This window comes from Microtus pennsylvanicus, chromosome 7 (genome assembly GCF_037038515.1).
Source record: "Microtus pennsylvanicus isolate mMicPen1 chromosome 7, mMicPen1.hap1, whole genome shotgun sequence".
Lineage (NCBI taxonomy): Eukaryota > Metazoa > Chordata > Mammalia > Rodentia > Cricetidae > Microtus > Microtus pennsylvanicus.
Genome location: NC_134585.1, coordinates 78824408 through 78837622, shown reverse-complemented (window position 1 = coordinate 78837622; position 13215 = coordinate 78824408). Strand labels below are relative to the sequence as shown.

Genomic DNA, 13215 nt, shown 5'->3' with positions numbered 1-13215 from the left:
ATTACTATAACTAAAATTTCCCACTGCATTATAAAAAATTAACCAATCAGGTGAGAAAGCCATTCCCTTAAAGATACTGACTACTCTCTTCTCAATGTTTATCTCAAAGCTCACATCTTAAGACTAGATAGTACAGCTATAATGCTGAGATGATATTACTTTCTCATGAATCTAGGTCTCCTGGGAACCTCTTTTCTAGGCTGCTACCCATACAATTTTCTTACTCAACTAATATTACACATGTTAAGAGTGTCAACAACATGGATTCTAGAGGCTCAGTGTGAATTAGAATCTGGCTTCTCCATATATTAACTGATTGACTTAAGTGGGACTATATACTTAAATTAATGCAAAAATATATTAATATATTTCTTATTCAGCCAAGTGATACATATTGGGTTTTTTTGTCAATCATAATCTGTATAAACAATGATGTTCTTAGAAAACTAAATTTCCTAGTGGTAATAAAGCTCTATTACTTTGTGTGAAAACAACTGTCTAGAGATGCATTTCTTAGACTCTATCTCCATCATTAATGATCACATGGCTTTCTTATTTCATGGGGCTACTATAAATAGTCAACAGGAATATATTTTCAAAGGACAATCTCTCTTGGACAAACCAGACAATCTAGCAAGAGAATCTACAGTGTTAACAATTCTAGGACACCATCAGAAAAGAGGCAATCATCAGTAACGACTAGCTACAAACCCTGTCAACTACAACAGTGACTTGCCTGAAAGATACACTGGTACAAAAGGTGCAATGGGTATCATCGACAACTTTCTGATGGAATTCAAGGCCCATTCCATGAGACTGACCCCACATCTGACAACACTGAAGTGGCCATGGATCTTAGACTTGGCAAGTCATGGGACTAGGGGAAAGCCTACAACTATTAGTATTAACAGAAAAATATTAAGAAAATGATTCCTAATGCCATATTGCTATGACCAGAGATGACTGCATCACTCAATTCTCATCAGAGAAGTTTTTTCTTGCAGTAGACAGGAATTAACACAGAGACCCACAACTGGACAGTATGCAGAAAGAAACTTTAGAGCACTTAGTCCTAAATGGGATATCTTCATCAAACCCCTCTACTCAAGGCTCAGAGATCCATGTGGAAAAGAAGACACAATGATGATGACAGTCATTGGTTAGTGACTCCAAAGAAACAGTGTCTTCAAGACACAACAGGACCGATACACATATAAAGTCACAGAAACGATAACAGCATGCACAAACTCAAGCCAGACCAAATCCTAGCACTAGAAGTAGAAAGCGGACACAGGGGCTGGAGAGATGGCTCAGAGGTTAAGAGCAGTGGCTGCTCTTCCAGAGGTCCTGAGTTCAGTTCCCAGCAACCACATGGTGGCTCACAACCATCTGTAATGGGGTCTGGTGCCCTCCTCTGGCGTGCAGGCATACATCGAGGCGGAATGTTGTATACATAATAAATAAACCTAAAAAAAAAAGAAAGAAAGAAAGCGGACACAGGGTTCCACCCCTAACAAAGAATCTATTTGCAACTAATTCCTACTGGCAACGGGAAAATCAGTTTGCTCCAATGGAGTGTCACTGGGTATATCAACCACAGTCCAGGGCAGATTCTATGCCTAAGAGTAGTTGGCCAAAAAAATTATACACCATGAATTTTGTAATGGGCTTTTATTTTGTTTGGATATTTTGTAGTATTATTTTTGATTTGCTTTTTGTTATTGTTGTTCTGTTGTGTTTTGTTCTGTGTTCCTAGAAAGAGAGAACAAAGTAGGGAGGATCTCAGAGGAGTTGGAGGAGATTAATACATGATGAAAACACAGTGTATGAAAAAAATAAATAAAAATTAAGAATGCCTCCATTTGTTTTCTCAAGTATTTTGCTGTAGCAATGAAAAGCAGATCCAGAGAGAAGCCAAGCACTGGTGATGATGGGCTGGGATCTAAAGTAATCAGGATCCCTGCGGGTGGTAAAACTCTAGAGCTAAAAGCTCTTCACAACAAATACCTGAGCATCAATGGACTGGAGAGACTCTGGGAAGGATGGACAGAGAATACAATAGGGTATATCCCACCCTCAAATAAGGCCTACCAATTAAACTGCAACATTAGTTTAAAAGGACTGTGTAATGACAAAAGACATCTAGGCTCCAGGCTGAGATAACTGAAAAGTGTTGAGAGGTAAAACGAAGGGGGCCTTGAGCCATAAACTAGAGAAATGTTCCAGCAAGTGATTGATTGCATTTGAAAACATAGGGACCTGTGTTTTGTTTGGAGAACAGCTGCTCAGAGGTAATCCTGGTGGTCAGGTTGCAGGCAGGGGAGCAGGAAGAAAGCAGGGGTCAGGTGGTGCTTAAATGCTGTCCATAGGAAGCTGAGAAAAGAAGATCTACAGACAAGGGGAGGTGTTAGACTATTGTATCTGGGCAAAGATAAAAAGCAGGATTCAAGAAAGGCAATGACAGCTTAATAAGATGAGTTAGGAGACACTAAACTCAAATCAGTTAGAACTCCAAGAGCAGAAGCAACTAATTCATTAGTACCAATTGGGTTTCCCTATTTATACTTTTAAAAAAATTACAATGCTAAAGAGTTACAAACACTGTAATTAGAATTGCTTCAAGTGAATTAATGAAATTAATGAATTAATAATCATAAAAATAAAAAAACCAATTTATTTTAATCATCGGAACCTGGGCAAGTTTTATGCCCTAAGTACTATCATTCTGCTTATCATGACTAACATGACTGCCCATGTGCAGGCTACTTTCTGTGTGGTCTCCAAATGTATCTTTAAAGGTAAATAAATACAAGGTTATCAGATGAAACAGGCCCGGAAGACATGCAAGTCAGAATCAGAGCCTGAAGCCTGACTGTCAATCTTCGGAGTTTCTAAGAGGCCAGGGAGATGGCTCAGTGAGTCAGTGAGGGAAAGCACTTGCCACTGAGACTGAATTCAATCCTCCATAAGCGCACAGTGAAGGACCAGTTTCTCCAAGTTGCCTCTGATCATCGCATGTGTGTACCCACACATTTTCATATATACCTCACCTCTCTCTAAAATAATGACCCTCATAAGGAAATTAGTTTTCATTAAAAACATCTTTCCTTCATTCCAACAGCCTTACTCAGTGGTCTATAAAAGAATGAAACACTTTTCTCGCCCAAGTCATGTGACTTGGATTGGCACGAATCTTTTGGATTTGGATATGTTCTTGTCGGAGTTGACAGTCCCGACTCTCAGAAATTAACCTCTCCGGAATGGATAGCTCAGACATCAACCTGAAACCTCACTCTGCAGCTGAAATCCAGCTGCCTTTCTTTGCAGATGCCGGTGGTAATACTTTGGTCTTCAATAGCCAGATCAAAGTACAGTAACACTATCCTCCCAAAAAACATTTAATGTTTTTCTAGCCCACTCTTGATCAGGATGTCTGAGGGTCTGGTTTGTAACCAGACACTTACGTTAAAGAACAATAACCTCACCCTCAGTATGTCAAATGTTATCAGGAAGCCACACATCTAAGATCAGAGGCCTAATGGGTACAGAGCGTTCTCAGAGTCTACTGCTCTGTAAGGTGAAACTGACATTTCCCCTCAGAACACATTTCCTTGAAATTCATGTTATATTCTTCTCCTACCAGCAGAGGGAGACCCGATCCACTTCCCGAGCTCTGAGACTGCTCAATCAAGTCTCTCAGGGACTCTCCAGGAGGAATGTAAGTCTCATCTTGCTCTAGCCCAATGCTGTACCGAGGCCTGGCTTCTTGTCTTTTATACCTAAGCATGGATGAGGGAGATAGTATTAAGAACCTAAATGCAATGACAGGTATAAAACGTCACGCACAAACGTTAATCATGGAATTTAGAAACAAACACAAGATCAAATGCTATTTGCTACCCTTGCTATGCTTTTCATTCAATCATGTACAATTTTTTTCTTTTCTGTGTCTTTCAATTGCCATACAGCAGACTGTATTCCGTTAACATTTCCAAGTAGCTCCAATATCCACTTCCTAGATGCATTTCCTTTAAGTTCCCTAGGTAGTTAAATATACAAGTTTTTCATTTACAAAAGTATGCACGGAGACTCTTTCACATAAGAAAGTGTATAAGACCATTCAATAACCATGACATAAAACTAAAGCTTAAAATATGCTATTGCAATTTTTCAAAAATTTATTTCAGTCAACTAATTTATGTATTCATAGAATGTTATGGTTAAATATTAGGACGCTCAAATTATATGGACATTTAAAACCTTTATATTTCACAAAGTAGAAAATGAGTTTTTGATGAAAAAAAACTTTAATATAACTAAACTTAGTTTATTTTAATGTTTGCTTAATAAATGCTCTAATACTCGAGGAATTTTGTAGTCAGGAAATAAGGAATTACTGAAAGTACTCAGACTCCCATATGGTTTCTTCTTTGCTTAGACTTAAACCCAAGTCATAACTAGTCACTAAATTTTCCATTTTTCCATGTTTCCTTAGGGATGAAAACTCTATCTGCGAGGTTGTGATGTCTGAAATGAGACAGGCATCTATTTATAGCTTCACTGTGGTAAGTCTTTGTCAATGGTAATAGATCTTCTCAGATAAACCTAAGATCTGGGGGGCCAAGAATGCTATGATGCAAAACTCTGACTGGCAAAGCAGTAAAACATATTCATGTGGGGATCTCACTCTGAGTGCACAACTCCATGTGTCTATCTATTACTCACCTGAAGTAACAGAATAAGATAATGAGGACCAGGAGGAAACTACAGACAGTCACAGATATAAGTAAGGCCTTGTGGTGTATCGGTCCATCAACAAAATCTGAAAAGGAAAGTCACAGAACAGCACATGGAATAAACTCTTTCCCAAAGTTTCATTAAAACATGATAAGCAAACTACAGGGGAAAAAAACCAACTTTAACATATTGTGAGAAGAAATTCATATGTACTCAAAACTGCATGTTTAGCTAGGACGAATCCACTCAGCCAGATGTGCATTTCATCAGCACGAGACTCCACTATGGATGGAACTGACCTGACACAGAATTAAACCACAGGAGAAATATGAGGAATAAATGTGTCGCTGAGCCTAACGGCCAAACAGGAGCTCATGTGTATTCCAGAGCCAGGTGGCGGGTTTGTAGGATCTTCTCACCTGGCATCTGGAATATTCTTTGGATAGGAAACAAAAACAAATCTATATTCATTATACCCAAAGCTGCTTTCTGATAAGTGTAAAGCATAAGACCTCCTCAAATGCTGTAAATTATATATATTATATAGCTATGATATATAGATACTGTCTAAAAAGCTATCAGAAACAGGAGTGAAGCTCAGCACATATACTGTTCAGAACACACTGCTTAATACATGTTAAAAAAAACAATTTATAGGTCCTTAAAAGCAAATGGTCTACAATTGCTTTTATTTTTCTTTCTTCTATGTCCTGTATATAAATGTCAAGACTGGAATCTTTGCTTATACTGAAAAGCACAGCTTACGCTATCTTTCTAATTTTAAGGACAACTCTACATTTTTTAGGAATCCAAAGAGAATATTTCTCTAATAAAATTAAATCTAACCACAGGGTCACAGTTAATTTCCAGTACGTAAACCCAAAATTTTTTCACTCTGATGATATAATAATCTAAAACTCAGATTCCCTGTGCCTTTTTATAGATGCCAAGCACAGACTACACTGTGAACTGCCGACCATGTGTTTATTACTCATTGCATTTCTGACTTATGACAGGAACAAAACCACAAGGACCTAAGGACCTTCTTTGCCAGTGAGCACTGTACTTAAAGCTAGCGTCCTGTACTTTCCTTTTCCGCAATAACCCTCTCTTGCAGTCGAGTCGGCTGTCTACTTTTTTGGTTTATGAGCAATTGATCCTTATCAATAAACCTCTGTTTCCATTGGTCATGTTAGTCTCCTGCTACTCTGTCATTGTCTGCACTTGGAGTATTAACATAAATATTCCTGGAAGAAAACCCTTCCAGACATCCATGAAGAAAAGGGAATCACCTGGGGCCCTTCCGGGATAGCACATTTCTATGTATGCTGTCTCTGCAACTTCTCAGGGAGTAGAACCAACTGAGAACTCTGCAGGAAGGTGGGGATCCTTTTGAGAGATAGCTGTTTAATAAAAAAACTGAATTCTGTCACACATTTATACTGAAGTTTTTCATCTTTAAATGGGAACATCCACCCCAAATACCTCATGGAGTTGTAGGACTCAGACGGGTTGATGGAATACTTGCTATAATACCTGGCTTACATTAGTCATTCGAATTCTCATTTAATGTTTTGTCTCACCCATTTAGTAAATTCCTGTTCATCCTTGATTCTTGTTCAGGGGTCAATTCTCTGAGGCTATTGTGCTATCCTGCCATTTGCCACCGAACTACCTCTATTATGTCCAGCCTCACAGTCTTGTGGTGATGCTTTCTGCACCATAACAGACCGTGTGTATTCGGATGTCAAAATAAGGAATTTCTCTGCAAAGCTCCCTTTTGTCAGGATATTCTACATAGCAACAGAAAAGGAACCAATACAGAAGTTAGTGACAGAAAGGTAGATTTGCTTCTGCAGCGAACTTGGCGATGATGGTTTTCAGAGGGCTGTGGAAGACTTCAGAACCTCAGACAGGAAAGTACTGTGGCAGAGCTGAGTGGGCCATTTCTGTGAATGCTTGAAAACTGTTGGGAACAGCATGGAACACTGGAGGCACATCTCTAGAAGATTCAGAGTGGAGCAAGGATTCAAATGGCAACTGGGCTACTGGCCATTCATGTGATATATTGGCAAATAATCAGCTACATGCTATTTATGTGCTAAGAATTTATATAAGGCTGAATTCAAAAGAACAGACTAATTGCTGTGGCCGACAAAGTTTCAGGCAGCATGGCATGGAGTCTGTGGCATGGTTATCCTTGATGACTCTTACGCATGTCAACAATGGAAAAACAAAACCAATGGGACAAAAGAAATTTTAAAACCTGCAGTTTGAAGAGAAAAAGGGTACTAAAAAACAGGGTTTCAGCCAAGCCATGTGCTGAAAAGTTCATCACTGTTGATGAGTGTATCACCACTGACAGGAACTCTGCTGGGCTGCTTTGGAACACCAGGAAAGGTGCCCTGGAGACAAGATTCTACCAGGTTAGAGCCCCAATTTCTGAAAGGAGAGAGCATGAGGGGTGTCCTACTCCAAAAAAAGCAAAATCTAGGGGCACTTTTCAGGGGCTTCACATCATACTGAGTTTCCTCAACTGGTGGCACTGTTTGGCAATGCTAATGAACCTTTATGAGGTAAAGCATTACCAGAAGAAATGCTTCAATGAGGGTGGATTTTGAGTTTTGATAGCCCGAATTCACTTTCTTTCCTGTTTCACTGTCTTTGTCTCCCCTGACTCCCCAGCCCTGACCTCTCTGGTATTTTAAATTAAATCATTTTTTTTTCAGAGTTTCTTTTTGTCAGGGCATTTTATTACAGCAACAGAAAAGATACTAAGTCATCATTAATATGAATTGTAATCTAGCTCTATTAGTGAGATACTCCTGACCAAATGTAAGTTAATTTTTATATGTTAATTCTTATACCTTAGTATAAGCAAACAATACTTTTGTAAGCAATATTTTCTTCATCCATTTCTGTATTCCTAAAACTTACGATACTGTTTGAAAAAGTAATAAGGAAAATGGTGAGTTTCTTATGTGAATTTGTAGGAATTAATCTAAAAAGCTTCAAGACTCAAGTGGGAATATATTTATGAAAAGTTATCAAAAATACAAAGTACTACTATGTTTTGTAGGTAATATGCTCTCAGGAAATAAAACCAATCATGAAGCATCATTTTGACTTATGCAATAAGACTTAGGACCGCAGCATTTACAAATTATTTGTTTGGGATTAGTACAAGGAAGAAAAAGAAAATCTAGGAGCTGTTGCTGAAATCTGTGCCAAAAAGTCTTTACATATGCAACAACCATCATTTTAAATACACTTAATTTTATAAACTTTGAAGTTAAAACTGTAAAAAAAAAATCCCCATTTTAGAAATATGCGATTAATTTAAGAAAATCAGTCTGTTATGAAGATGTGGTAGACCAAACAATCTTTATTTGGTCTTGTATAAGGTTTTTATTTTTGAATGGGCACAATGGCATAATAGATTTAGTTAAATCCCAATTCTGAATAAATTTAAGGAGTGAGTGTGCAACCCTATGTGTTCTCTACCTCCTGGCAGCACGATGTAAGCATTCAAAACAGGAGTTGTCTGGGGAGAGGTGGAGAGACGCAGGATGATAAAGATCCTAAGTAAGAATGAAGCTGTACACAGCACTAAGCCAAGATCTGCTTGTATAATTGTTGAATGACATTAATGATGCCATGTTGCCTCAGCCCTCTGCTCCCATAGCATACATTGAATAAACAAATAATGTAGCCTCAGTTTAAGCAATAGATAATCAGGATTTTAAAGATGGTATAATTGGAAACTAAGTGTGATGTTAATAGTTCATTTAAAAATATGTAGTTTGAAAATGAAGAGAGAACTGGCCAATGAGAATTTTCAATTATTTTACAAACTGTTCAACATGGAATAGCCATAGCAAAAGGATTAGTTAATTTTGTTTGAATATTTTTGAAAATTAGCCAATGTAAGTTACAAAATATATTCAAGTTATCTTCCTTATGCGACACTGAAAATCTGACCCTTCAAGTCCTAGACATCCAGAGGTGACTACAGTCTTTCAAGAGTCGTCTCCTTCTGTCATTGGAAAGCAGTACCCATCTGTGCTGAAGACCAAACAGGTGCAGCAGGAGAGTGAGAAAATAAACAGAAGGCAAGTATGGTCAAGACATCAATAAATTTGGCAAGGAGAAGGAGTCCGGTGCTCATCCTCAGTAAGATGAAGCACCCCCTCACCTGTCTTACCTCTGTTCTTCAGCGGAGGCAAGGTAGGGTGAAGGTCTTTATTACATTCATTCCTTTCCGTGCAACATTCAATTGATCTTCTTTGATGAGGAATGGGAGTGTCCTAAAATGGAATGCAAACAGCTATTAGTGGGTTGCCTCTAAATTTCAATGTAATATGATCTCAAATTTACCAGATTGTCACTAGATAATATATTTAAAATTCGAATAATTTTGCTCAAATCTTGAAAATGCTACTTTCCATTAGGAAATTTATTTCAAATTATCATGTACCATTGCAACATTTCTCTTTCAGTAAAATTTTATTGTACTTGCAAGTAACCAGCGTACATTGAATAAACAAATAATGTAGCCTCAGTTTAAGCAATAATCAGGATTTTAAAAATGGTCTAATTGGAAACTAAGTATGATGTTAATAGCTCATTTTAAAAAATAAAAAAAAAAACAGTTTGAAAATGAAGAGAGAATTGGCCAATGAGAATTTTCAATTATTTTACAAACTGTTCAACATGGAATAGCCATAACAAAAGGATTAGTTCATTTTGTTTGAACATTTTTGAAAATTAGCCAATGTAAGTTACAAAGTAAATTCAAGTTATCTTCCTTACGCGGCACTGAAAATCTGACCCTTCGAGTCCTAGACATCCAGAGGTGACCACAGGCGTTCCGGAGTCGTCTTCTTCTATCATCGTAAAGCAGTACCCGTCTGTGCTGAAGACCAAACAGGTGCAGCGAGAGGTGAGAAAAAAAACAACACATGACTTAGAAAAATAAAATGAACGTAATACCACTGGCTTCATCACAAATAGGAAAAAGTTAATGAATTCTTTTTTTTAAGATTGAAAACTATTGAGGACATCTCAATATTTGAATCTATGAAAGTAGATGAACCAATCATTAAAAACATATGGTTTCTCCTTCACTCAGAAACTCAGGGAAGAGAAAAATCAAAGTTCCCGTGTGTCATTAAATACCATTAAAGGGCATTTACACTCTTAGTGAACTTATATTGGCCCTATCACCTTTCCAAACAGAAAAACTGAGGAAGACAGTACTATCCTCACCTTTATGTGAGGAGACTAAGGGTCAGAGTGGACTAGTAATTTTCTAAATGTCACTTGGGTGGGGGGGGGGTGGTAAGCCATGACTGAAACCTATGCCAGTGCAATCAGGGGCTGGGCTTTTTCATCAGGTGCAGTGAAATACACCCCTCTAAGGCATGCTGTTGAAGACAGGCGAGAGTGAGCTCAGCCCCTCCTGACAGTCAATGCAGTGAAGGTATAGTACCTAGTCATTTGCTTTGGGAGTGGGCAGGGCACAACCAAAAATTCAGCAGGGCAGCAAACACTTTTGGACTTGGATAAGAATGGACAATAGAAAGAAGTTTTGCATAACTAAAATTTAATGTTTCTCCAGATAAAAATCATGTTCAACTTTTTGATAATTTTCTTACCAATAATTAGAAGAAAATACTATTCCCATTTTACAAATGGGAGAACTGACTTGATAAGAAAAATACCACTATTTAAGGTTGAATAGAAATAGAAATAAGGCCTTGAATGGAGGATCTGCTATCCCGGGAATAAACCAAAAACAGCAACTGGTATGTACATGCATGCAAACAGCTATATTCTTTTCATAAATCACTACTTATATTGTGGATTTTCAATGTAAGTCACAAATTGCCATCTGTGTCCTTAGAAATAAAGTATGAAGCCACATCTCTCATCCTTTTCTCATCCATATGCATGTGCAGTGCCCAAGACAAATATGACAATGGAGATCTCAAAGGTCATGGGAACAAAAGCTGCGAGAACAGTATTAGCCATGATTTGTAGGTTTGTCTACTCGCTTAGCGGTAGCCGCATTCTGACATGCATTAGCCCTTCAGTTATCATCAACATCCTTACAATTGTTTACTTAGTTTCTAAGTCTCAAGTGATCTGACATGTCTCAGTTTATAGAAACTAGAAGGGCAGAGCTGAAACATACTAAAGAATGGCGAGGAAGGGCCAGTGATAAATCTGTGTTAGACTAAGGTCAAATGCATGAATATTGTTGTAGAAGAAAAACTGCCTCTAAACAATCCATGCTCAACTTCTTAGTCAACTCACTGAAACCTCATTGGGAATATAAACCACACAATACTGAAGGCAATAAATAAGACGGACCTTCACTCCAAACAATGTGAGTAAATATGACTCATGTGGGTTTCTGATGCTTTTTCTACGTATTTAGACTATTTATTTGTGTAAAGTATTTGGAATTCTTAGACAGTAGCACAATCAACATGATACATTATATCTGAGATGATTTAATGCATTGAACAAAATCAAAGTGTATCAAAATGAATATCAAGGCAGTTTAGAAATAAAAAAAAGAAGGGAGAGAGAGAGAGAGAGAGAGAGAGAGAGAGAGAGAGAGAGAGAGAGAGAGAAAGAGAGAGAGAGAGAAAGAGAGACAGACAGACAGACAAAGTAAATTTTCTGGGAACTTGCAATACAAACACTAGGGAGAGTAAATCAAGCTTTAAGAATATACAAGCCTGTTTGCAGATCTGAGAGTTAGAAATACAAAGAAGTGTGTGTGTGGTGGGGGTGACGATACTGCTCAGCAGTTAAGAGCAGCTAGTTTTCTTCCAGAACACCTGAGTCTAATTCCTGGCAGCCACATGGTAATTTCAGTTCCAAACATCTAGAACCCTCTTCTTGCTTGTCTTGGCATTGTATGCAATTGTACACACACACACACACACACACATGCAGGCAAAATACCTATACACATAAAATAAAAATAAATCCAGTGTGTGTGTGTGTGTGTGTGTGTGTGTGTGTGTGTGTGTGTATTAGGGATAAAGAGGAAGCTAGAAGCATCCTGGAGAAAAGGATCACTATACCATAAGTCATAAATCCACATAAAAAAATCAAACGTGGAGATTAAGAAAGGAAGAGAGACATTATTTCACTTTTATCACCAGCAACACAGCAAATGTAGTTTCTAAACTTTATAGACTTCACACTAGCACTTCTGTCTAGTACAGGGCATTAACTGGACACTTATGCACTACTCAAGAGGTTTTAACTCTGTAGCAAGCACAAAGGGAAACAAGCAGATCTTGAGTCCAAGGTAGCCAACTCTGCCCACCACCGAAGCAGCTATTAGGTGTCATAAAGGACAATTATCCCCTGCCATCAGGGTTTATTTTTTTTAATACTCTGCTTCCTGGGTGTTCAAGGCTATGCCAACATTCCTTTAATGAAGGAAGAGTAAGAATCATGAAGGAAGTCAAAGTAGGAATATTTGTAAGAAGTGAAATTCATAGATGAATGCAGGATGAATCATTTGGTTACAGTAAGGATTATGGATGAGAGGGGCAGTGGCACAGAGTTAATTAATAGAACCGTCAATGCAAAGGAATGTTTGAAACATCTAGAAGATGGGAAGGAGACACTGCTTTAGATATTCAGTGTCACCTAGTAAATTCACACTGGCAAGAAGGGGGTATGCCTGCTTTGAAGCCCTGAAGGAAAGTGATCCTGTTTGCTTCTAATGCATCTAGAAACTGCAAAGATCTTAACTGCTCTCATTTCTGTTCTAAATGGGTTTAGCACAGGCCCCCGGAACCCAGTTCTTTAGTGAGTTATTGTTGAGGGAGAGAAAGCAATTTTATATGGCATCTAAAATGACGTCGACAATGTCTTTGCTAAGAGTGAAGGAAACAGGGCTAGCAAGATAGCTCAGCAGTTATGAGCTCATGCCTCCAAGTATTAAGTTTTCCTCACTGATCAATACATATCTCTGCACATTTTCAAAGCTGTACCAAATTCTTAAGTCCCTGAATTTCCTTTGAGTTTAAATCTCAATCAGAATCCATTTTAAAAGGCTGGCTGAGAACACCCTGTCTCTGAAAATGCCTATTTCACATTTCAAGGGAACAAAGTAAGTTTTCAAAATTTCCAGCACAGGTAATTTTATGGTACACACAGTTTGTACAGATGCTGTTTGATCTTGTAGGTTTTTTTCAAGTGGCCAATGCCACCTGCAGCTTTGTTCAGGGCAGTTTTCATTTTTGGCTCTCATTCAAGCATCAGGGACCAAAGGAGGCAGCCTGAGGAACAGGCATCTTGGTTTGAGAAGCACACGGACTACACAGATTTTGACTCTACAGAGAAGAAAATCATCAGCTTCAGGCAGCAGGGATAGAAATCAGAAGCCACGTGGTGTTTTTCAACTGATGGGGCAAGAGCAAGAAAAGATGAGCAGTGGCGGTTTCC

The 13215-nt window shown here is 38.2% G+C and overlaps 1 protein-coding gene across 8 annotated transcripts in view; it reads right to left on the bottom strand.

The window, feature by feature from the left end:
- Nucleotides 1-13215, bottom strand: part of Bmpr1b (bone morphogenetic protein receptor type 1B) — a 304001-nt gene that overhangs the window by 24123 nt on the left and 266663 nt on the right. For 4 of the 8 annotated variants that reach the window (XM_075981224.1, XM_075981223.1, XM_075981226.1 and 1 more), the window contains 4 exons: nt 9550-9652; nt 8933-9044; nt 4726-4822; nt 3641-3779 (listed from right to left, as the gene is read on the bottom strand). In XM_075981224.1, coding sequence (XP_075837339.1) covers nt 3641-3779; nt 4726-4822; nt 8933-9044; nt 9550-9652 — 451 coding nt within the window. The remainder of the gene's footprint in view (nt 1-3640; nt 3780-4725; nt 4823-8932; nt 9045-9549; nt 9653-13215) is intronic. The other 4 variants (XM_075981227.1, XM_075981228.1, XM_075981229.1 and 1 more) reach the window with 3 other exon arrangements.